Here is a 26,341-nt window from a genome sequence, read left to right on the forward strand (position 1 = left end):
CTAAGCCCATGCGCCACAACTACTGCGCCCGCGCTCTAGAGCCGGCGAGCCACAACTACCGAGCCCACGTTCCACAACTAACTGAGCTCGCGCGCCTAGAGCCCGTGCTCCACAACACGAGAAGCCACCACAATGAGAAGCCCGTGCACGGCAATGAAGACCCAACACAGCAATAAATAATTTTTAAAAAAAAAGATACTGGATTGTATCTGAAAAATTTTTAGTCCAGAAGTTGATCTGTCATGAGAGTTATTTTCCTCATTATGCACTTCTCTGTAACATATAACATTACGGTATAAAAATGTGTACATTAAAAATAAGATGCTGTTCATGTTTAATTTCGTTTCTGTAATTACTGACATTCAGTCAAATGACTTTAAAACTGTCAGTAAAGTGCTCTATAAGGGGAATCATGAGCGGGTCCGAAACCAGCTAAGGCTTTTGCTGCCTATAAAGTCTGCGGGGCGCGGGACCCCACGTAGGTGTCCACGAGCCTCGGAGGGGAAACTGACAGCAGGGGCCCGTCCCAGGCCCGCCCCGCCTCCTCCCGCCCGCCCCGGTTACCTGTTCATCTTGTCCCTGTCGTTCAAGCCATTCTTCCCAAGCAACAGAATCTGCTGCACTTTGGCTACGTTGCCCACGCTGGCAGCTTTGTGGATCTTCCCGAGATCCTTGTCTCGGATGTGGTACTCGGGCCGGGAGTTGACTCGATTACCGCTCTCTCTCCGCGGGCTGGTGGAGGAGCCCAAGGGCGACTCGCCCTTCTTACTTACGAAGCCAAAAATCTTCTTCATCGCAGAGCCTACAGGCTTCAGACACACCTCACCTCCCCCTCGGCTCCTCACAGTCTCCTGAGCCTAACACTAGTGGTACAGATAAGCCAACGCGGTCTCGCCACAACATCCCAGCTGGGAAGCTCCGCGGTTTCTCATCTTTCAGCCCAGATTAACCCTAGCCAAGCGATACAGCTAAACACTGCGCGTGCGCGCCTCGTAAGAAGGCGTCATTGCGCTTGCGCACAGAGGCTCGGAGCGCAGGAGTGCCCAGTGCGCATGTGCGAGGCCCCAGCGTCTGAAATCTCTGCGATTCTTTGGGCCGCGCTGGGTTCTTTTCCAACGGTGGTGCGAGCTGGCTGAGCGTTTCTGGACATTTGCAAATGTTAGAATCTCCCGTGAGAAAGTCGTCTTCGCATGCGACTGGGGCTAGAGTGGCGTGGAGCTTCAGGATGCTGAAGGCCTCGTCCCCCAGAGAGCTCCCCTAAGAAAACTCTCTAAATCTCCTTATTCCTCAGTTTATTCCTTTTCACATCCCTCTGGGCCCCAGCCTTTCTCCATGGAATTTAACAGATGTAACTACAGAAAGCTGTTTTCATGGTTCCAGAGATTGTGGCAACAGGTGTCATCAAGTGCAAACTTAGGAGAAACCAACGCAGGTTTTCCAGATGAAATGAAGACGCGTTTCCGCATGCCTCCTGACCCTCCCCTGTGGCCCAGCCTTCTGTCTGCACATTTTCTTCACTTATATTTTAGTTTTTGCTTTTATTTTACCCTAATTAAATCTTTGATCAATTCAAGATTTATTTTGGAGCATGGTGTAACATTTGAGAACTTTTTAAAAAATGGTTATTCACTTGTCCCAAACAATCCATCTTTCCTCACCTAGTTTACCCCTTAATCTTACATTTAATTCTCGGATGTTTTTTCTGTTTCTGGGTTTTCCATTCTGGTCTGCTTCTTCTAGCGTCAGTAGTGTATAAAATATAAATATCTATTACAGGTCCAAGGTTCCCCTCCTTATTCTTCCTTTTCAGTATTCTCTTGGAAATGTTTACCTCTACATTATTTGAGATGAATTTTTAATCACTATGCCAAGCTAAAGAGAGTTCTTAGTGAGATTTGGATTGTAATTAGGTTAAGAGAATTTTAACTGAGAATCAGTCTCTTGTATCAGTGTATCCAGGTACATGTTATGTCTCTCAATTTGTCTTATTTTATGTCCTTCATTAGCCTTTGGTAGCTTTTTTCATTATGTAAATCCTGTACACTTCTTGATATATCTATATCTGGGCTTTTTTTTTTGTAATGGTACATTATTCTTTCATTATAATTTGTAAATAATTATTGTTTGATATCTGTATTCTCTTGACAACCAGAGTGAAGAACTTTTTTAAGCTATAATTTTGTAACAGGAGAAAGAGTTGATAGTTTCTGGCAGTACTTAAGGAAGGCACAAACTGGTTGGTATAGATTGAAGAATATTGAAGAATAGTATGCAGATGAAAAAAAATCAAGTAGAATGCAAACAAGGTACTCTGTTTTTATTGAGGTATAAGATCGTTGCTACACATTTAAAAAATCAATATAGCTAAATTTCCCTAAAATTCTATTAGCCAAATTTTTCAGTAATTAGCTAACTAATAGGGACATCTGACTTTTGTGTTTCCTCTTAATAGTCTCTTTGCTCCTTTGCTTTATCCACCCAAATCTGTTTCCCACTCCTGAATCTAATAATCATAGTGACCTTGTGGAATCTTATCATCTCCATTTTTATGAAACCTCTTATGCTTTATACTTGTCCCATATTCTTTAAAATTTCCCAAACTTTAAATAATTTAATCTTTTCCCTTGCTTCCATCTTTCTCTATGTGCAATTTGTGTTTCCATCTTTATTCCATTTCTTAGGAATAAAGCAAAATAGGTTGACTCCATACTCCATACTGGTATAAACAGGCGACTGTATACAGAAACTCCTTTTAATGTAGTACTTGATCCAGTAATTATACAATTACTGTAATTATACAGTTACAATGCAATTAAGCCAAACCTGGTATTGTGGGTGAAACAGAAGCAGAAGCAGTCTCACAACAACAGTTAATACAAAACCAGCTATCCCAAAACTCAGCAGGTTCCTATTACATTTGTTAATGGTTTCAAGATCAAAATCATGTTAATGATTTTAAGAATTTTGATCAAATTAAAAAGTAACAGATACCACCATTGCACAAGATGCACCAGCAAAATTTGAAAGTTTGGCAGCCATATTTTACAGCAAGAAAAATGCATAGATATTAATTTAGGTACTTATTCTTCAGAGGCCATTTAATGCCATTTTGTGCTTTGTAGGTTGAATGATTTGACAACAAATTGTTTGGAATTAGTGACTCAGAAGTCAGGTGTCCAGACCTTCAGCAGAAATTGCTGCTGGGGGAATTCCCTGGAGGTCCAGAGATTAGGACTCCTCGCTTCCACTGCAGCAAGCACGAGTTCCATCCCTGGTTGGGGAATGCGGCACAGCCAAAAAAAAAAAAAAGCAAGCAAGCAAGCAATTGCACCGAAAAACTCTGGAGGGAGGCAGGGTCCCTGTTGAAGTGATAGCTGGCTCCAGGACAGTGTCTTCACTGGTGAAAGAGCAATGAACAAAAACAAAACAAAAAACAAACAAAAAAACATTTCTCAGGTCTATCCAGCTTAGCTAGACCAAATGGTTTTGGTGTGTGTGACTGGTTTCAACTCTGATCACCCACAATTTTCTTCCTATAATAGCCCATCCATAAAATTATCTTTTGTCTTCTATTTGTCTCTGCAATACTCCCCAGGGTGATCTATGAGACCAGTAAAGGCTCCCTATAGTGACATCTGAAGAAGACTCTGACACTTGCTGACGCAGCCTGGAATGAGGGTCAAAGACACTACCAGGCTGTAGGGAGATAAGAACCACACACCAGGACTCCAGGTAGGTTGTCAAAATTTGGTTGACTCTAGTGTTTCTGTATAGACCAGAGATACTCAAGGAGTATATGCTAGGCCAACTCTGAACTTCTGTATTTCCTTTGTCAAATGCTATCTGGATCCCCAAGCGCTTGAAAGCTAAGATTCCCAGATTTCTTTGCAAACAGATGCCCTCTAGAAAGTTGTTGCTTAGGGACTTCCCTAAGTGGTCCAGGGGTTAAGATTAACCTGGTGGTCCAGAGGTTAAGATTTCACGCTCCCAGTGCAAGGGGCCCAGGTTCGATCCCTGGTCAGGGAACTAGATGCCACATGCTGCAACTAAAAGAGCCCATGTGCTGCCAACTAAGACCTGGCACAGCCAAATAAATATTTTTTTTTAAAAAAAGGAAAGATGTTGCTTAGAGCTCCCATGCCTATATAAGACTCAAATAATGCCCTGGTGGTTTCCTGCATACTTATTTAATAGATATGCTAATGGAATTAATAATGTCAGAGTAATATCTGTTTTATGATGAAAAACATCTGTTACGGATGCCTTAACAAATCCAGGTGGGTCCAGTGTAATCACAAGGGTCCTTCATATGTGGAAGGAGGAGGCAGAAGTGTCAGAATGATGTGAGAAAGACTCGACAGGTCATTGCTGGCTTTGAAGATGGAAGGGGCCACAAGCCAAGGAATACAGGTGGCCTCTACAAGTCAGAAAAGACAAGAAAACTAATTGTCCTCTAGAACCTCCAGAAAGGAATGCAGCCTTGATTTTAGCTCAGTGAGAATCATTCCAGACCTCTGACCTCCAGAACTATTCTATAAATATGTGTGGTTTTAAGCCACGAAATTTGTGGTAATATGTTAAGTGGCCATAGAAAATTATGGAGGGAGGGAGCTAGGAAGAATGGAAGAAGTGGAGGTAGAGGGAAACAAAGAGGATTGGGTAGAGAGAGTCTAAAACTGCAGCACAGTTCTAAAAACATTTCTGGCCAGGCCAAAGGGGAGTCCTGGAGCCAAAGTCATACGATAAAGAAATCCCGCATCTTCCAGGAATGGGCCTGTATTTTACCCCTATTGTGGGTACAATGGCTGGGAGCAGTTGTGGGATGCATGGGCATAGGACAGACACAGACGTGGGTCCAGAAGGACAGCTGCTGGGGCTGTCAGTCTACTATGTGTCCCAAGTAGGTTCCTCAGTTTGCCCAGGACTGGGGTATTCTTGGGACACAGGACTATCAGTGCTAAAACCAAGACAGTCCTGGGAAAACTGGCATGGTTGGTTACCCTGTCCCTAACACTGGAGACCTGATCTGAGCATTTTCATGCCCAACATACCCCTCATCTCTGTGGCCCCCTTAGGATAATTTCTGCTTATCATGGCAGTTTATAGCTGGAAAAAAGTTTCACCCTCTTCCTACCTTCGCTACCTAGCCAGAGCAGACACCATCTGTGACTCCTGAGATTCCGTAGGCAGACTGGGGTGTTTGTAACTTTTCTCTGTAACTCTCAGACATTGAAACTCATTAGGAATGCAAGTTAAAATTTCAGCTGTTTTACTTCCATACTTCTCCCCCATAGACTCCAGACTATCCCCTGTGCCCCTGACCCCCCAGCACTGTGAGGATGTGGAGCATCAGCTGGCAACGTGCCTACTTTAGCCCTTCCCACGAGGGTCTTTGCTTCCTATGAGGAGAAGGCAAATATTGGTACTGAGCTTATTTTCTCATGACTACAGTCAGCCAGCAATGCACTTCCATCTACAAGAAAAATGGGTCAGCATCTCTACTTCATAAAGTCTTAAGCCGTTTTTTGCCCCAGAGTCTGTGGCAAACATAGGACCTCTTAGTTGTATAGGGAGTTGGTACCAAGAAAGGTGTTATGGCCATCCCCTTTGTGGCCAAATTTTTTCACTGGAAACAAATTAGGTGCCTCAGTCACCAACCTGGGACCCAAGTGGGTTCTAAGAGGGAAAGGAGGTAGGGCAAAAGCTTAGCATCACCCCTCAGAACTTTGCACGTGGGGGACCCAGTGTTAGGAGAATGAGGCATAGCTACATCCACTCTCACTACTAAGGTCTTCCTTCTTTCATATTTATTTTCTTATTTATATTTTCTAACTTTTCAGCAATAAACATATGTTGCTTTTGCATAGACATATAGTGATTTGTTTCTAGTTAAAATAAAATAGCTTTAAATATGTTTAAAGAAAGTTAATTTTTTTCTGTTAGATTATAAAATATATAATTAGTAAATATAAAAATATAATTATTAAATACTAGCCTACAGAAGAATAAGCATATTACTGGAAAACAGTAAGAGGTGAGAACTTATTAACATAAGAGAAACTATACAAATCAATGAGAATGATATAGATTATTAATAAATGGTTTGGGAAAAATCAATTAGTGATAAGAAGTTAACTACATATCTCAACATATACACCAAAAGAAACTCCAGGGTAGTAAAAATGTTTAGTCTTTTTAATGAAACCATTAAATATTTTAGAAGAAAATATGGATGAATGGTATTATTTATAAGTTTTTGAAGATTTTTCAAACAAAAACAATGGAAGTGTCAAAAGAAAGTATCAGTACAATCGGCCACATAAAATTTGTGACCAAAAAATTTAGTATAGGGCATTCCCTGGCAGTCCAGTGGTTAGGACTTGGCGCTTTCGCTGCCAGGGCCGGTGCAGCCACAAAAAAAAAAAAAAAAAAATCAGTATAAATGCAAATATAGATAAGGCATTAACATGCATAATTAATAAAACATTCTTTCTTTGTTTACAATCAAGGAACTAAATTTTTTAAAAAGATTTTTTGATGTGGACCATTTTAAAAGTCTTCACTGAATTTGTTACAATATTGCTTGTTTTATGTTTTGGTTATTTTGGCTGTGAGGCATGAAGGATCTTAGTTCCCCAACCAGGGATCAAACCCACACCCACTGCATTGGAAGGCGAAGTCTTAACCACTGAACCTCCTGGGAAGTCCCCTAAATTTTTTTGTAATGATCAAAGGATACAATCAGTTCACAAATTAACCATGGGTACCAGAAGCTTTCTACTCTTACTTGATATGGATAGGGGTTCAACTTCATCATCTTGCCTCAAGACAACATTTGCTCATCAAATGCTGATAATTCTGTGATAATTTAATCCACCAAGATCTTGATATTCTCACTACCTTACAGGACATCAAATTTACCCATTATGTGGATGACTTCATGCTGATGGTATTAGGTGCATAGGAAATAGGAGATAGTTTGAAAGTTCTGGTAAAAATTTATTTTCCCACTGTTATGATTTATGTTAACCCTCTTAAAAAAAAATCAGCATTATCCATTTAAAGAAATATTTCCCCCAGAGTTAAGTACAAATCCTAAACATCACCTTGGCATCACAAGTAATTCACAAAATATAATGCTAACCATATAATCAGTTCTAACAGTGACCAACAGCAGCTTTGGTGGATAAATGAAATTTGTGATTCGGGGTACTGAGAAGCATAGTAACAGTTCACTTTTACAAAAGGTGTATTTAAAAAAAAAGAAAAGGTGTATTTTCTATAAAACCTAACCAAGAGAGACATTCTTTTTACCTTATATGTACTCCTTTAACAACTCTTTCTTCAAATTTTATATGAGAGGATCTGAGGAGATCTTATGACACTAAGAAGAAGCATGAACTTAAGAATCTTAAAATCTAACAAGGATGAAGAAGCATACAGAAAGCAGAACCAGGGTACAAGTATGCACTTGCCCTATCAACTTCCCAAACAGGAAGAAAAAAAATCACATTAAGTTTTGATAAATTTTGAAGTCAGTTTTCTTTGTGCTGTAACAGTATAAAACATTATCTTTCAGCAAAATTAAAAATAAAAAATTATGAACCTTTTGGCCTAGCAGAGTTAATGCTGACAAGATGCTTCTACCTGGTGGGAGCTATGCTCCCTCCACCAGGAAACATTGTGCATCAGGCTTTGCATAGTTTTTTTTTTTTAATTAATTAATTAATTAATTAATTTAGGCTGCGTTGGGTCTTCATTGCTGCGCACGGGTTTTCTCTAGTTGTGCTGAGTGGGGGCTACTCTTCGTTGCGGTGCGTGGGTTTCTCACTGCGGTGGCTTCTCTTGTTGCAGAGCACGGGCTCTAGGAGTGTGGGCTTCAGTAGTTGTGGCACACGGGCTCAGCAGTTGTGGCCTGCAGGCTCTAGAGCACAGGCTCAGTAGTTGTGGCACACGGGCTTAGTTGCTCCGAGGCATTTGGGATCTTCCAGGACCAGGGATCGAACCCGTGTCCCCTGCATTGGCAGCAGATTCTCAACCACTGCGCTACGAGGGAAGCCCCAGGCTTTGTATAGTTTGATTCACAAATTTCTTATAATCATTCAGTCATTTAATATCTTGGTTATAGTTGATTTGGGTTTCTTTTTAGATAACGATCCTTATTTCCGAATAATATAAACACAGTCTCTCTTTTGTTCTTCCTGGAAATCCTTTAGCAACCATCTTCTCCAATCCTCTATATTTTGTCTCTTCTTTCTCCGTCTTCTCGCACCTCTGTCTCTTTCATCACCTAGTTCAGAACTTCCAGGAGAGTTATACAGTCATTCCTAACATCTCAAGTTTACCAACAACTGGTCTTTAACATGCCTCAGGACTGTGAATGGAGGCAACTGATTGATCAAAGGTAAAACACATCTTGTATGAAATCAATCCAGAATACTTAAGGAATTTCACATGCTGCAGGTCTTAAAGTTATCTTTTTATCCAGTTAACAGATCCTTCTATGTAAAAGATACTGTTAGCCTGGCACTCAGTCCTACCTTGCACATTTTATCTTCCAAAAAAGAAGGCAGATTTTCCTCAAGAAGACATTCCATCTTCTTTATTGTTATAGTCACTGCGATATTTTCAAAGATGAAAAAACCGCTTACTACTCATATTCTCTATGGCATTATTTAACCGTCTATGGAGAATCTGACCCATCTGTTCCAGTGCTCTGCCTGATGGGGGAATTAGGATAAATCTACTGAATGCCTATTATTCTTTCACTCACTGAAAATTTATTAGCTGTCTACCTATAAAGCACTCCATTTAGTCTCAGAGATACAAGTGTTCAAGATTTCTTCCTAGAACTCAACACCAGGTGGGAAAAGGCAGACACAGAAACAATAAATTAGAGAACAGCTTTTTTTTCTTCTTCTTCTTTTTCTTTTGGCCGTGCCATGTGGCATGCAGGATCTTAGTTCCCGGACCAGGGTTCGAACCCACGCCCCCTGCATTGGGAGTGCGGAGTCCTAACCACTGGACCACCAGGGAAGTCCCCAAGAACAACTTCTTATGAACATACAAATCAAATACTATGGAGAAAAACAGTTGGACATGTAGCCTAAATGGAAAAGGGCTGTAGAGAAAGACTAAGAAGTCATCAGGATACAGATGATACAAAAATATAGACAGAAGCTAAAAGGACCAAGGATATATAACCTTAGAGTTTACCAACATAAAATGGAGAGCAAAGAATAAGATCCCACAAAATAATTCCTGAATTTTAACATAATCATAAAAATGTTATCAACAGAATAAAGGGGGAAATAAGAGCTGTAATCAACTAAAAGCAGTTTCTCTTGTCCCTATTTTAACAATAGAGTAAATAGATCATTCTACTAAATCCCTAGATTAGCTATTTCAATATTGAAAGTATTCAACTGATAATGATTATGGAAATATAACATGACTAAATTGCATAGGAATTTTAAGGGGAAAGAATACTGAACCATAATATAGTACAATAAAATATCATATAAGGGGGAGGAGGAAATAAAATCATACACAAAATACCAAGACATTTATGTTGCTTCCATGATGTCTTGGATATTGCAAATAGTGCTGCTATGAACACTGGGGTGTATGTATCTTTTCGATAAATGTCCACTGACAGGTGAATGGATAAAGAAGATGTAGTATACATATACAAAGGAATATTACTAAGCCATAAAAAAGAATGAAATAATGCCATTTGCAGCAACATGGATGGACCTAGAGATTATTAAGTGAAGTCAAGTCAGAGAAAGACATCATGATATCACTTATATGTGGAATCTAAAAAAAAAAAAAAAAGATACAAATGAACTTATTTTATTTACGAAGCAGAAACAGACTCACAAACAGAAAACAAATTTAAGGTTACCAAAGGGGATAGCAGGGGGGCGGTGGTGGGAGATAAATTAGGAGTTTGGGATTAACATATACACACTACTATATATAAAACAGATAAACAAGGACCTACTGTATAGCACAGTGAACTATACTCAATATCTTGTAATAACCTATAATGAAAAGGAATCTGGAAAATAATATATATAGATATATATGTATAACTGAATCACTTTGCTGTACACTTGAAATACAACATTGTAAATGAACTATACTTCAATAAAAATTTTTAAAAATACCAAGACATTAGAAACTTTGTTAAAATAGTTACTCACACACATATCCCATACATGATTATGATGGAAATTACACAAATATTTCAATTTTGAAAAATCTTATGAATAGAATTATATCACCCAGAAAAGTGTTCAAACAAAAATCTGTTAATATATGTAACCACTGTTTTTGACTCATGGGATATAATTAGAAGGCAACTTCATCTCCCACTACCCTTTTAAATATTCAGAGGTTCTTCTCCCAACCCAGGTTGAAAACCCTTACTCTCAAGTAGTAAGTCCAGAGTTGCTTTAACTCACAAAGCACTGAAAAATAATGTCCAGCCCCACATAACTATACATCACTATAAAAATGCCAAGTCAGAGTTAATCAGCTAGGCCATGCTACAGGCAGACCACCTGCAGTAGGGGTGGAAAGCAGGCATGGTCCTCTTCTTTCCTGCCTCATCCCATCCTTCCTCCTTCAGCTGGCTAATTATGGTTTCCCATGCTGCCAGGTTCAAAACCGCAGGGGGTGGTAGAGTTCTTATGTAAGATGGTTTTGAGCAGTCTGGATCTGGCAATTGTTTTAAAGCTGACTCTTTCTCTCAGGGGCATTTCTGTGCCCACAGCTGTTCTCACCTGTAACTCCCTTGACCTAAGTGAATGTAATCCATTCTTTCTTCTTAGCTCTTAAGGAATCCAGAGCCCCACTTTGGACTATCCTGTTCTGAGGCCTGTTCACACCTCTAAGTGGCCCTTTTGTGCGGTATCCAACGTGGATCCACTACCATGGCTCACTTCCTCTCTTTCACGCTTGACGAACATCTGGTCCTCGATAAGCACTCAGTCTTTGTCGAAGCAAATGCTGAGAGTGCAGAACAGTCTCAACACATTAGCAGTTCTTCTCCTGTCCTGAGCCAAAGCGACCTACCACTTCCTTCAGATTCCAGGCTCCCTGGGTATGAGTTACATACCTGCTCCCAGAACTGCAGGAGATTAGATTCATATCGAGTTCCCCAAACTAGGTTTTACGACCTCTCTCCCTCTCACCCTCTCTCTTTGGCAGCTCTGTAATTTCTTTTTTTCATGAAATACATTCTCAAATTCATAACAGATTAGCCACCCATTATATTCCCATATGAAGCACTGATACATAACTAAATTAAGTTTCTGTTTTAAAAGGTGGGGAGGGGTGTGTGTCGGGGAATCACATTCTTGCCCAAAAGAATAGGGATTCATGTGACAGAATGGGGGCAGGGGAGAATCTACATATTAATAAAATCCTCAGTTCAAATGTATCAACTCTCCAAATTTTATGTCCACGACTAGGTGTTATTTTTTCAATTCAAAGATCAAGTCTACATTCCAACATATTTTATTAAAATATTACATACTTACATTAAGAAAAATGCTTATAACTAGCCAGATTGTAGTAACTCAGTATTTACTTTAAAATGAATATGAACAAAGCATATCTAAAAATAAAACATGTATCAATTACCACAAGTAATCTATTTAATAGGTATAGGTTACTTGTAAAACTCTGGCATTGTGGTAGCTTTCAATGGACAGCTTTAAAAAGTTTACAAGTCCTCTCGAAGTCCATTCTTATTAAACTGATTTGGTTGAAATGTGATTCAAATAAGCTGGGGAAATACACTTTCAGCATGATGAGGGGAGGAGGTTGACAAATCATCTCCATTTTTTAAAAAGCAGCTATAAATTTGGATAAACTGTTTAATAAAACAGCCATTTCAGCACTCTGGAAATTAACTGAAGATCTACAACAAACTAAGAAGTGCTTATTCATGAAACCCAGTTAGGGAAAGAACCTGTGAGCCTGTGGGATTCCTGTGCTGCCACATCCTGGGCCAGGTCTACGGGTGCAGTAGTTCAACCAGGGCAACAGCAGACCCAGGGAACAAGGCTTGCTGTCACTGCCAGAGGGGACTCATTTGATATGACGCATTGTAAGTTAACCTGGGAGCTCAGTGGTAAGCAGACAAGGCTCAGTGAGGTTGTAGTCCTGTTCGGGGCAAACAACAGAGTAGTTAGGGATTTCACTGGAAGTTCTAGGAGGTAAGACAGCCATCTGGGTTTGATAAGCACTCTATATACTCCAGATGTACAGGCATGCCAAGAGGAAACTGAAGCTGGTTCAGGCCACCCACATACCACGGGTACATGGGTTGCCAAAGCCTGCACATATGCACAAGGGAGAAGCAAAAAAGCCCATCAGAAAGCACAGACCAGAGCAGACTTGAAAATGACCTGAACACTGAATGTACTTGCCAGCCCACACAGATCCATTGGCAGAGTGGAGGCCTGACTGATCGGGTTTGAACACAACCTCTGTCCAATCTTTGGCTATATGCTAAGCTACGCAATCACAGCAGCAACACTTAGGAAGCAAGATTTAATATTTTAAAAAATGAGTAGAGACATCGGTGACTGCACACTGCCGTGGAGACAGATTTCACAAATTTACTGGTGGCAAGTTACTAAATAAAACAAGAACAACCCTCTGGGGAAAAATTCAGAATTAGTAATTGCTACATTATCTGAAATTCAACAAGATTACAAAGCACAGAAAGAAGAAAGTGTACCCTTACTGAGGAAGAAAAGCATTCAACAGGAACTGAGTATCTCCAGATGTTAGAATGAGCAAAGACTTAAAAGCAGCTATTATGAACATGTTCAAAGAACTAATGGAATTCATGTTTAAAGAATTAATGAGAGCTATGATGAAAATGATGCAATGCATGAAGAATCTCAGTACAGAGATACAAGGTATATGAAAGAACCAGATAGAAACTTGGAGCTGAAAAATATAATATCTGAAATGAAAAATTCAGTTGAAAGAAGAAGAATCAGTGAACTTGAAGCTGAATCAACAGAAAGTATTCAATCTGAAGACAAGAGGGAGAAAAGCAATGAAAAAAATGAACAAAGCCTCAGAGACCAGATCAACATCAAGTACACCAACACATGTGAAAGGAGAATCCCAGAAGAAGAGAGAAAGGGCAAATAAATATATTTGAAGAAATAATTGCCAAAAACGTCTCAAACCTGATGAAAATCATTAATCTACAGATCCAAGAAGCTCAACGAATCCCAAGGAGGAAAAACTCAAGAATATCCACACTTATACACATCATAGTCAAACTGTTCAAAGACAAGGCTAAGAAAAAATTCTTGAAAGCAGCAAGTGAAAAACAACCTATTGGAAAAGGAGACCAAAATTACCATTAACAGCTGACTTTTCACCAAAAATAATGGAAGTCAGAGGCTGTGGGACGACACATTCAAAGTGATTAAAGAATAAACTGTTAATCATGTATTCTATATCCAGCAAAAATATCCTTAAAAAACAAAGGCAAAATAAAGACATCCCTAGATAAAGACAGAGGACTTAAGATTATATAAACCAGTAGTTAATGTCATTGTATTAAGTTGTTGTAACACGTACAGATGTAACATGACAACAATAGCACAAAGAAAAGAAAAGGAGATATACTGGAACAAATTTACTACATTTTGACAGAATTAAACTTGTATTATTTTGAAGGAGTCTGTGATTAAGAGTGATAAATGCATATTGTCATCCCTAGAGCAACTGCTAAGACATAATTCACAATAGGAGGAACAGGGAATTTCCTGTTAGTCCAGTGGTTAGGACTCCGTGCTCTCACTGCCAAGGGCCCGGGTTCAATTCCTGTTGGGGAACTAAGATCCCACAAGCCATGCTGTGCAGCCAAAAAAAAGAAGAGGAACACAGGGATCTCCTTAGATATGAGAAAAACAGAAAACAAATAGCAAATGGCAGATGTAAAAGCAACTACATAAATATTAAATATGAATGAACTAAATACCCTACTCATACAACAGATATTTTCAGACTGGAGTAAAAAAAAACAAGATCCATATGATAAAGGACTTATCTTTAGAATATATGATCTCTTACAACACAGAAGACAACAACCCAAAGAAGGGAGGGAGGATTTCAACAGCCATTTCTCCAAAGACAATATACAAATGACCAAAAGCCTAGCAGAGGATGTTCAAAATCACTAGTCCTAGGGAAATGTAAATTAAATCCACAGTGAGATTCTACTTCATACCCACTAGATTGGCTTTGTCAAAAACACAAGACTATAAGAAACACTGTACAAGATATGGAGAAATGGGAACCTTCATACACTGGTAGTTGGAACATAAAATTATATACTTTCAAAACAGTTCATCAGGTTCTTAAAAAGTTAAACAGAAACTCACATCACACAGCAATTTCTAGAAGTCTACCAAGACAAATGAAAACATGTGTCCACACAAAGACATGTATACTCATATATATATAAACACAGAGAGAAGGGGAGGGAAGGAGGGAGGGAGGGAAGAGAGGAGAAAGGGAGAAAGGAAGCAGGGGCAATAAAAAACGGGCAAATGAAAATAACTGGTATATCTGAATCAAGGGTATATGGGAATTCCTTGTATTATTCTGGTAATGTTTCTCTAAGTTTGAAAGTACATCAAAATTTTAAATTACCAAAATAAAAGGGCAAGAATATCATGTAGCAAGCTCCCTCTACCAACCTCAACGAAGACCATATACAGCTTAAAAGTTACTAGAAAACTGTACGTAATTTTAATAAAATCACTTCAAGAATATAATATGGTTGTAAAACCAATACAATGTGCTCTAAAATAATTTTTCTACTGAGTTAAATAAAGTCATCTGTAAATCCTGTAACAACACATTCATATTCACAAAACCTGACTGAAAAATAAAAACAACTTTCCATTTCTAACACAGCATAATTCAAAAGTTCACTCTGAATGGGACTGGGTTTTTGGTTTTATTTTGGTTTCAATGCAAAGCATAATTACATAGTTATTCATAATTTGAGGTGTGTTACTTGTTTATTTAACAAAATACTGCTGCTCTGAAATAAACTTCATTTTCAGAGCGATAGTAATGTTAAAAAAAAAAAAAAGACCATGAAAATGCAAGTTGCATTTTAAAAAGCTTATAATAATCATTTAAATTCTGATTATATCTGTAGGTTCACAATTCTCTACTCTTAGATTTTTAAAAAAACACTTTATATATGGTCAATCTAGATCATAATTAAGTGCATCTTAATGAAGTTTTTTCCACTGATGTATGTAGAAATATGATTTATGAATAGCCAAATAGCATCATTTCTTTATCAAAGATAAGTGATACTATCTAGAAATAAAGACAATCCTTCAAGAATTTTATTTTCCTAAGTAAAAATACTTCCCAAGAGCTAAAGGCACAATTTCTATTCACATCTAGCACTGTAACCAATCATAAAATCATTACTTATTTTCAACTTAATAACTGATTGACATTTCTCAAACAAGCTGTTTTCAATCCTGATAGTTCTTTATTTTCTTTAATAAATTTGCTATTTGCAGTAGGTGTCCATCATGAGAATAATCAAAATTAGATAAATGTGACAAAAGACTGACAAAGTGTTTCACACCCTTGAGTGATACCAAGAATGGGAGAAAAGTGTTGCAAAATACGACTACTGCAGTGCTACTTATGGTCTTGCAATAAAACCAACAATGCATCAAGAGCTATCATCTCACATCCAATTTCTTCCCCTCAAGAACAATCTGAATCTCTTTGGCATCCAAAGTCTCATAGGTCAATAAAGCTTCTGCTAGATTCTTGTGCTCTTTTGCATGAGTCTTCAAGATATGTTTTGCTCGCTCATACGAATCCTGAAATACAAAGCAGATATGTAAGAGGCAGAAACCTTAGGAGAAGCAAAAACCCTAAGTGAGATAAAAGGCCTTTATGTACCCTAAAAAAATATAAAATCTATTGACTTCTATTTATAAAAGATAAAAGCATTTAAAAGCTTGGTTCCCTAAAGATAACTCTTTCATACTTCCAAATGTTATATTTTTAATCTCAAAATCTATCATAGAGATAACTGAGGACTACTTAAACAAAAAGCTACTTAAGAAATAAAAGTATACATTGTACTCATCTGCTTTCTGAATAAGGTCTGTGAACATAGAAATCTATTTCTCTTTTCAATATACATGCTAAAAGGAAAGGGAGTTTGCTCCTTCTGCCTCTTGAGATTTCACCAATTTACTCAATCTAGAATGGCCAGAAAAGATATAATTTCCATTCTTTTACTTGATAACACACTCACCTCTCAATACTGTAATACAGTATCATTAAAGGTGATCCCTGACTTCCATACATTTGATTTTTGTTTTTGTTGCAACCCACCTTGAACTTTTCACTTAAATCCTTCAACTCTCTTTCCAAAGGTGAGTCTGAATTAAGTTTATCAGCTTATGAATAACGGCAGTAATAACAGTTCATTTTTGGCAGTGTCATATTTGCCTGTACAATGTTTATGCCAATATTTTACTAGCGAATTATATTTTTGTCCTTATAAAATTGGGTGGAAAATGTAAAAATGAATTTGTCAACACCAAGAAGCATAGGTCATATAAACACAATACAATTACTAGACATTTTGAACATAACCATGTCCAAGTAAAATAATCAAATTAAAGAAAATACATAAAATACTAGAAATATATCAGCTAAAGTAGAACTGAATATTTAAATCACAATGTAAATTGCTCTGGGCTTCCCTGGTGGCACAGTGGTTAAGAATCCGCCTGCCAATGCAGGGGACATGGGTTCGATCCCTGGTCCAGGAAGATCCCACATGCCGTGGAGCAACTAAGCCCGTGTGCCACAACTACTGAACCCCCGCATCACAACCACTGAAGCCCATGCCCCTAGAACCCATGCTCAGCAACAAGAGAAGCCACCACAATGAAGAGCAGCCCCTGCTCGCTGCAACTAGAGAAAGCCCATGTGCAGCAACGAAGACCCAATGCAGCCAAAAATAAAATAAATAAATTTATTTAAAAAAAAAAAAAAGGGCTTCCCTGGTGGTGCAGTGGTTGAGAATCCGCCTGCCAATGCAGGGGACACGGGTTCGAGCCCTGGTCTGGGAGGATCCCACATGCCGCGGAGCAACTGGGCCCGTGAGCCACAACTACTGAGCCTGCGTGTCTGGAGCCTGTGCTCCGCAACAAGAGAGGCCACGACAGTAAGAGGCCCGCGCACCGCATGAAGAGTGGCCCCCACTTGCCCCAACTAGAGAAAGTACTCGCACAGAAACGAAGGCCCAAAACAGCCAAAAATAAATAAATAAATTAATTAATTAAAAAAATATATATATATATGAATTGTTCTTAGCCTATGGCCAGAATAAAATAAAGATCCAGTGTATGATCAGGGGTTCCAGTCTATGTCAAAGATCCAGTCTATGACATATTTAATCACGGCAGCAATGGTGTACCTATTAACTTTATAAAACAGAGGAATTTTAGTTTTTTTGCAAGCACCCAAATATTTAGGCACATTTTGACTAAATAGAGAAATAAACATTAAAAAAAAAAAAGATCATTACCCTCAGAAGGATTCTGATTTCCTGTTCAATAGCAGATTGAGTTTCTGGACTCAGTTTCCCTGTATCACTGTAGGTCATAACTCCAAGCTAAAATCAATGAAAAGAAAGAAATCCAACAGAAAAACCTCCAACATTAATGTATGTAACAGAGGAAGTACTATTCTATACATAAGAAAATAAATATCATGGGGGCAAGGAAAAAATGCCCTTGAGGGCAAAAAAACTTCATTATTCTTCTGAAAGTATAATACTAAAAAGTGTGAGCAAGAGAGAAAATTTTAAATCCTAAGTATCGTTCTGAGTACCTTCTTAGAAAACCTTAGCAGCTATTCTAGTCCAGAAATCCACAATTCACAGAGTATTGGAATTGCTTTATGGAGCCACAGTGATAGTGTAGGAACGTGAAGTATGTGGAGAGGGCAAAGTAAGCAAGCTCAACAAGTAGGTCTTCGATGTCGTAGGAATAAAAAAAGCTAAAGAATTTATATTATCATTTGGTTAATTCATGAAGTAATAACTCTTACTGTTTGAGCAGCTGGAATGGAAAGAGTATGTTACATTTCTCAGAAAATGACATTTAGTTTAGAGTAAGCTTTGTTAAATCCATTTGGAATGAGACAGGGGAAAATCTATCAATTTAAAATGAGAACCCTCTCTCACAAAGAGACACTTGGCACATCAACATTTGATACATGAGGAAGGATTAAAATTAGCCATTACCTTTTCACTCATTCCAAATTTGGTGACCATCCGCTTTGCTATTTTGGTTGCATTATCAAAATCACTGGAAGCACCTAAAATTTTAAAATATACATAAAACTCAAGTTAAAAAAAAATCTTTAAACCAACAAACACAATTTGAACCAAAGCTCTTCTTTACAGCCAACCTGTTGTAATATAATCAGTTCCAAATATAAGTTCCTCTGCCACTCTTCCTCCCATACTGACGTCCATCTGAGCAAGAAGCTGAGCTCTAGTTTCGTTCCATCGATCATTCTCAGGCAACAGGGACACCTAGACAATTGAAAAACAAAGAAGAAATTCAGACACAGTTTTGAAACACTTACATTAATAACCTGAATTATCATTTGTCTCTCATGACCTTACTTAATACCACGATGCTGAAAGCTCCGTGGCATTTAATAGAGATGGTCATGGTGACTGATGACCAAACCAGCTATGTATAAAATGAGGAAAGCAAAAGTGCAGTTTATAAATAATAAGTAGCTAATGCTGCAATACAACTGTTTGTCCCTCGTTGCACAAAAATGTTTAAAACGTCTATAATTAGAAAGATATGAAAATGAAACTTGTACTCAATGAGAAAAAACTCAGAAAAACTATTGAACCAGTCACTATGATACATAATTTCTTTTGAGGGGAAAAGAGCAACTACATATTTAAGAATTATATTTTGCTGTCATTCCTGAATTATATTTCATAATGTAAATATATTATCTGAAATATTAAGGATATCCTTTATTAGCAGATAAATTTCACAAGTATGTCTGATTTCAAGACAGTTGAGGAAGCTAAAGAAGAAAGTATCAACATACCTAGGAAGTAGCTGAATTTTCTTTTGAAATGTTTTCATCAGCAATTTCCTACATAAGCTCCTGGGGAGCACTATTTGAAAGAAAAGAAAAACTAAAGATACTCACATGTCCAAGTGTTGGCCCTCGTGGCATGATTGTAGCTTTGTTGATAGGCATTGCATCTTTAGTGTAATATGCAATAATAGCATGACCAGATTCATGATATGCTGTGATCGTTTTGTTTTTGTTATCAATTTCCACACTTCTACGCTCAGGACCTAAGAATAAAAATTTACTTAAGTAAAATACTCCATTAGGAAGGTATATTTAAATGAATGAAGCTCCTTTGCCTCAAAGTCATTCTTGGAGTAATATGATTTAATATCATTAATAAATATTTTAAAAGTGTGAAAGTTTAAAAAATGAGTAGACTCCACTCTACAACACATGTAAACCATAATTTGTCAACTGAAAACCAAACTGTAAGAACTATCATCTTAATCCTTATATCAAAAGGAAAAGCTTAATTCTATTTCTAGAAAATAAACTTCTAATTTAACAGGAATATCATAACCTGTTTTGAAGGCAATTCAAGATTTAAAATAAAAATTAAATACTGAAAAACAGTAAAATTAACTATTCTTTTATCAGCAATATCAGACAAGAGGAAAGAAATGGGCACTCATGCCCCCCAAAGAGTGTAATATAAGTTATAATATATTTGTTCTGTAAGAGGCCAAACTGTGTGGCTGTTTGAGTACATATTTGCATGTTTCTATACCTTTCTTTTTTATAAACTTTCTCTCAAAATTAAGAGTTTTTTCTCGTACTTCCCTGGTGGCGCAGTGGTTAAGAATCCGCCTGCCAATGCAAGGGACACGGGTTCGAGCTCTGGTCCAGGAAGACTCCACATGCCACGGAGCAACTAAGCCCGTGCGCCACAACTACTGAGCCTGAGTTCTAGAGCCCGCAAGCCACAACTACTGAAGCCCACGCACCTAGAGCCCATGTTCCACAAGAAGAGAAGCCACCGTAATGAGAAGCCCATGCACCACAATGAAGAGTAGCCCCCGCTCGCTGCAACTAGAGAAAGCCCGCATGCAGCAACGAAGACCCAATGCAGCCAATAAAAAAAAAAAAAAAAAAAAGAGTGAATTACCACCAAACCAAAAATTACCAAGTGGCAATTTAAAAAACAAAGAATTTTTTCTCTAACATAATGAACAGTATAAGATAGGGAAAAAAAAAGAAGAAAAAAAGAAAACCTACCCATTAGGATTTTATCTTTGGAAAACTCTAGTTCCTTCATGGTAACCATTTCTTTTCCATCAACAGCTGCCTTTAAAGCAGCTTGGTTCACAAGATTCTCCAACTCTGCTCCAGAAAATCCAACAGTACCTCGAGCTATGATTTCTGGATCAACAGCTATATGCAGACAGGACAGAATATTAAAATTTCAGAAGAGCTAATAAAAGGCTCTTCATAAAGAACTCACATTGCAAAAGAAAAAAGAAAATAGCCATCATGAACTGTAATTTTACAAAAGCTTAATTCACTAAATTCTAAGAGGAAAAAGCCAAAAGTGCTATTAAACACACCATTAAAATTGTCATTGGGACAAATCACAAAAGTTCTTATATTTAAATAAGTTTGTGATAAACAAAGAAAGGTAGAGTTGCCAGATAACGATTTACAAACCTTTAATTATGGCCTAACCACAAACTGAAAACGCACGTTCATAGACAACATTTTGTTTTCAGAATTTCATCTTGAAATAACTTTGGACATAAAAGCCCCCCTTATTATCGGAAACATATTTGGTTTTATGAATTGATTCAGATATCTTTGAAAAGACTGCAGCTTTAATAGCTGCTTTTATTACTCAGGTGGTTCCATAATATTTCCATGTGTTTTGTTTTATAGTTTGCTTCCCCTCTTTTGGCCCCAAAGTGACTATATCATGAGGTACTATGCTCATAATATACAGGTGCTTTTTATATTATTTTATATTTTACATTCATCTAAAGAAACATTTATACATAGATTCATCAAGTATTATCTATCTCAGTACTCAAAACAAAACTTTCTTTAGAATCGGGATTCAAAATGACAGAATCTCTGGATACACAATAATTGAGAAATGGACTTTATGGACAAACAAGAGGAGAGAAAAATAGACATTTAAAGGAATTTGTCTTTTAAGACATCCTGAGTAAGGACCACAAACAGGGTGGATTGATATATTACCATTTTATGGAGATAATGTCTGTATCACTGAATTAGACTTACACTGATCAAACTTTATTTTATTGAGATACCACTTCAAGATTTCTGTTCGACCTTTTACATCTGGCCTTGGAACTGTAACCTGCATGTCAAAACGACCAGGACGTATTAAGGCGCTAAAGCGAGAATACAAAAAGAAAATATAAATTAATAAGATGACTGTGCTGAAGGTCAAGTTAAACAGGACTGACATCCTGAAGAGAAGATGGAAAGACAATGGCAACCAATATTTATTTTGAACATAAATATTCAGATTAGTTCCTTATAAAACGTGGCTCAAATAACAGTTTCAATAACCGGAAGGCAGAACAAAGGTTCATATAGATAAATGTGTGCATCTAGATAGCATACAACCCTTGAGAGACAAAGACATGCAAGTCAGCCAGTCAAGGAACAAATAATTCTACAGCAATCTATTATGAGAGCTACACATCCATCTTACTGCTATTAAGTACGAAATGTTAAACTAGAGTCTTAGGCAAGAACTAACTATTAGATCAAATGAAAGTATGAATAACTTCTATATAATAAAACCAATAAAAATGTTAAACTATAGTAAATTTTATTCTAAAAATCCTCTCCACCCCCCACCCAAAAGCTTTGTGATGTTTAAGTTGTGAGAAGATTCTTTTAGCAGCTTTACTGAGATACAATTTTCATATCATAGAATTTGAAGTCGATAACCCAGTGTTTTGTTTTTTTTTTAACATCGTTATTGGGGTATAATTTGCTTTACAATGTTGTGTTAAGTTTCTGCTGTATAACAAAGTGAATCAGCTATATGTATACATATATCCCCAAATCCCCTCCCTCTTGCTCCTCCCTCCCACCCTCCCTATCCCACCCCTCTAGGTGGTCACAAAGCACTGAGCTGATCTCCCTGTGCTTTGCAGCTGCTTCCCACTAGCTATCTATCTTACATTTGGTAGTGTAACCCAGTGGTTTTTAATATATTCAGAGTTGCCCAACCATCACCACAATCTAATTTTAGAGAATTTTTACCCCTCCCCCCTCCTCCAGCTGAAAGAAACCCCAAATCTACTGGCAGTTATTCCCCATTTTCCCCAACCTCTGGCAACCACTAAATTACTTTCTGTTGCTATGGATCTGCTTATTCTAGACATTTCATATAAAAGCAATCATATAATATGTGATGTTTTGTGATGGGTTTCCTTCACTTAGCACAATGTTTTTAAAGTTCATCACTATTCTAGAATATATCACAAAAATTTTAATACTTACTTATCTAATGCCTCTGGGAAGTTTGTGGCTCCTATGATGATAACTCCTTCGTTGGGTTTAAAACTATTTAAAAAAAAAAAAGTACCTTTTCATTGAAAATTAAAACAGCACACACGTAGAAATGTTCTATGCAAAACTGTTTATCATTAATCTTACTAACAGCAAAGAAAAGGGATTGATCTTTTTAATGCCCAAAATGATAAGGCATCTCTAATTGTTTTTTAAAATGCCAGTGCACTTCAATAAAACTGTTAATAATAAATCACCAAATCATCTGTGGTTACATACCTCCATAATAATTTTTCTAGTTAGGAAGAGATGACCTGACACAAAAAGCTTGAGTCCCTGACTAATTTTTGAAAAATTATTTTCAAGTTTACCAATTCAAATTATTTGCTCCTAGACTTCCAGAATGCCTTATATGACTTTAAGAAACATTTTTTTGATCTACAGCAACACCCAAAGCTAGTCACAAACAGTGCAGGGATTAGGGTATTCTCCCTTTACATCTCCAAAGGGACTACTACTTTCAGCTGGAATCACTGCTTTCCTGTCATACTACAGTAAATGAAAAACCTATTTTTTAATTTAAGAGAAATTGATATAACAATTATCAATGATCCCATTAGTAAAAACAACACAATAGTCAAAACAGCTTGTCTTTACTTCTTGCACGAGGGACTACTCTGTTGCCTATAAACATAAAATTTTTCCTATCTCTGGTATGCTACCAAATATATCACCAAATCGTAAAGACAGAGGAAGGCTCAATTACCCATCCATTTCAGCAAGAAGCTGATTTATGGTCTGCCGTGAATATGGATGCATTGGAGATTCAATTCGCTTCCCACCAACAGAATCTAACTCATCAATAAATATAACACACGGGGCATTTGCTTTTGCTTCCCCTAAGAAGACAGAAAAGATTCAAATAAGTTTAATAAAATCAATACTTTTTAAATAAAATTGCATAAATATTTAACAACTTGTAAGATAGTTAAAAAGCCAAAAAAAGACATTCAGTAGGGAGAAAATACATAAAAGGAGGTCCTTCTTAACTGATTTAAGAACAGTAGCCTCAGAAGAAAAAAAAAATTATACCATTGAGTATTCATTCCTCCTAGTTGTACAAACCATATACAATCAGATTTGAGACAAATACCTTTTAAATACATACTAAAGAATTGATAGGCCCGCCCCGCTTGCCCTTTCTCGTGGCCGGGCAGCTCTGTCTCATCTGTCCCCCTCCTCCTCCACCCCATCGTCCTGACTCTCTTTCCCTCCTTCCCTCAGAGGATGTCCTCCTTCCAGCTCAACCTCAACCCGCTCAAGGAGCCGCTCGGCTTCAGCAAGGTCCTCGAGTGGATTGCTTCTATCTTTGCTTTTGCCACCTGTGGAGGTTTTAAGGGCAAAACAGAAATTCAAGTGGCTTGTCATCCTTCAGTTTCTGACAATAAAACGATTACAGCTACTATTGGTTATCCATTCAGGTTGAATGAAGCATCATTTCAGGCACCTCAAGGTGTAAATATGTGTGATGTAGATTGGAAAAATCATGTCCTTATCGGAGATAACTCTTCTTCTGCACAATTCTATGTTACTTTTGCAGTCTTTGTCTTCCTGTACTGCATCGCTGCTCTATGTTGGTTACACGAACCTGTATCGTGATAGTCGAAAACTTCCCATGGTTGACTTCGTTGTTACTCTTGTTGCCACTTTTTTGTGGTTGGTGAGCACTTCAGCCTGGGCTAAAGCTCTTACAGATATTAAAACAGCTACTGGTCGCAATATTGTCCAGGAACTTCTGCCTTGTAATCAACAAGGAGTGATATGTCATTTTGGCTCTGTGACTAGTATGGGATCCCTAAATGCATCTGTGATCTTTGGCTTTCTGAATATGATACTTTGGGGAGGAAATGCATGGTTTGTGTACAAGGAGACCAGCTTACACAGTCCCTCAAATACTTCTACTTCCCATAGCCAAGGAGGTATTCCTCCTCCAACTGGAATATAATTTATTATTGAAGAGAGAAGTACACTGTTTGAAACAGATGTCTATACTATGACTTGTTGCCAACATCTTGAGAAGCATTTTTTGTTTCTAATAAAAGTAACGGCTTTTTCAATAAATTGGTGGGTTTAAAATTTTGCTGCTTTTTTACATAAAGCTTGTGCCTTTCCTAGAAATTTAAGATGTAAATGTATTCTCACATGTGAATTTGAAAATTCTGGGGCCTATTATGAGATGATACACATTTTTAAATGAACAGTAATTTCTTCACTAAGTTGTTTGCCTTCCAAAGTGTTTACACCTTAAGCCTTAACATATATCTTCACTCAGAAAAGAGTTATATTGTTATATCATAATAGGAATAAAATCTCTATTGGAATATACACTACTGTAAGTTTGTACAGATCATATTCCTAAGACCTGTCTTCGTTTAAGAAAGTCTTGATTACATAAATCATATTTAGAAAAAACATTTAGTTCACAGTTTATATCTGAACATTGTTTACAGATTATGAAAGTTTTTAATACAAAGGCTGTGTGTATGTTTTATTTCTGTTTTTCTAAATGACCTACAGTACTTGATAGGTGTACTAAAATTGTTTTGGGAGTGGGGTTTAGAAATTTCTAATAGATATATAGTTAATTTAGTAATTCTCTTGCATGAGGTGTAAGCTTCCATTATGCTGGTTATTTAATAGATTGGCTATATAAGTAGAACATGGTTCATCGAGGTATTTTGATATGTACGGGCATTACTCCTAATGATATTTGTTTGCTGTCTTTTGTTGCTCATACTCCTTCAGTGCAGGCTGAGGCCTAGTCTCCTTGTAAGTAGAGTAAAATAATCTACCTTTTTTTGCAGACTCTATTCATAGGGTTACAAAAAATTAAGATTGCCTTTTACTTTTGAAACATTTAACATTTATATTCAATGAAGTTGCTATTTTGAGTTTAGTATTGATATTGTGAAAATGAATGCAATTTGGATCTCATGTTTCTTAATGTTTATTCTTATTTCACAAATGGATAATTAAGGAATTATGCGTAATAAACAAGGAACCTAAGTGGGTTCTATTACGGGTGTGCTGTCTTTGCTCACACATCTGGATATCTTCTGAATACGGGGCTTATTCACATTTTGCTACCTAATATTTTTGTTGTACAGGGCCAGATTTCCTACTACCGCATGATTGTTTATATGTGAAGCACATCTTACTATTGCCTTATTTTTGTTTCTTTTGTTCATGACAAGAATTGTCAATATGAGAATGTATATCTTTTATGCAACCAGCTTAATAAAGAAGTTAAAAGAAAAAAAAAGAAAAGAATTGATAAATAAGGTGAAAACAAAACACACCCCAAAAACCCCCAAAACAAAACAAACAAAAACCCAGCTTTTCAGTAGCGCCCAGCCTCACCCAGCAATCTAGCACTTCCACTAGCTCTTCCGACTAATTGGGGAAAGAAAGTACAGTTCTATTTTAGCTCACACACTAAGTTATCTGAAACCAGAACCCTACAATGGCTACTTCAGCCAATTATATCAATCAGAAACAGGTAGCAAAGAAAGGGTAAGAAACCCTCTTCCCCTAAAGTTAAGAGAAATTAGTACTGTATGAAAGATACATTAAAACC

General features: G+C 37.3%; 2 protein-coding genes and 1 pseudogene across 7 annotated transcripts in view; 1 reads left to right on the top strand and 2 right to left on the bottom strand.

The window, feature by feature from the left end:
• The window catches only part of ANKRD26 (ankyrin repeat domain containing 26), a 107,885-nt gene extending 92,483 nt beyond the window's left edge, over positions 1 to 15,402 (bottom strand). For all 5 annotated transcript variants that reach the window (XM_082385176.1, XM_082385177.1, XM_082385175.1 and 2 more), the window contains exon 1: positions 565 to 15,402. In XM_082385176.1, coding sequence (XP_082241302.1) covers positions 565 to 794 — 230 coding nt within the window. In that variant the 5' untranslated portion in view covers positions 795 to 15,402. The remainder of the gene's footprint in view (positions 1 to 564) is intronic.
• A 138-nt stretch (positions 15,403 to 15,540) lies between these two features.
• Positions 15,541 to 26,341, bottom strand: part of YME1L1 (YME1 like 1 ATPase) — a 33,417-nt gene continuing 22,616 nt past the window's right edge. Inside the window, exons 11-19 of the mRNA XM_082385411.1 lie at positions 23,471 to 23,603; positions 22,696 to 22,758; positions 21,457 to 21,569; positions 20,437 to 20,592; positions 19,294 to 19,445; positions 18,520 to 18,646; positions 18,353 to 18,426; positions 17,633 to 17,719; positions 15,541 to 15,905 (exon numbers count right to left, since the gene is read on the bottom strand). Coding sequence (XP_082241537.1) covers positions 15,762 to 15,905; positions 17,633 to 17,719; positions 18,353 to 18,426; positions 18,520 to 18,646; positions 19,294 to 19,445; positions 20,437 to 20,592; positions 21,457 to 21,569; positions 22,696 to 22,758; positions 23,471 to 23,603 — 1,049 coding nt within the window. The 3' untranslated portion in view covers positions 15,541 to 15,761. The remainder of the gene's footprint in view (positions 15,906 to 17,632; positions 17,720 to 18,352; positions 18,427 to 18,519; positions 18,647 to 19,293; positions 19,446 to 20,436; positions 20,593 to 21,456; positions 21,570 to 22,695; positions 22,759 to 23,470; positions 23,604 to 26,341) is intronic.
• LOC309625656 (synaptophysin-like protein 1 pseudogene) lies at positions 23,610 to 26,338 on the top strand (annotated as a pseudogene). Its single transcript has one exon. The product of its transcript is annotated as a synaptophysin-like protein 1 pseudogene (transcript).

Source organism: Balaenoptera borealis (assembly GCF_965194805.1).
Source record: "Balaenoptera borealis genome assembly, chromosome: 3".
Lineage (NCBI taxonomy): Eukaryota > Metazoa > Chordata > Mammalia > Artiodactyla > Balaenopteridae > Balaenoptera > Balaenoptera borealis.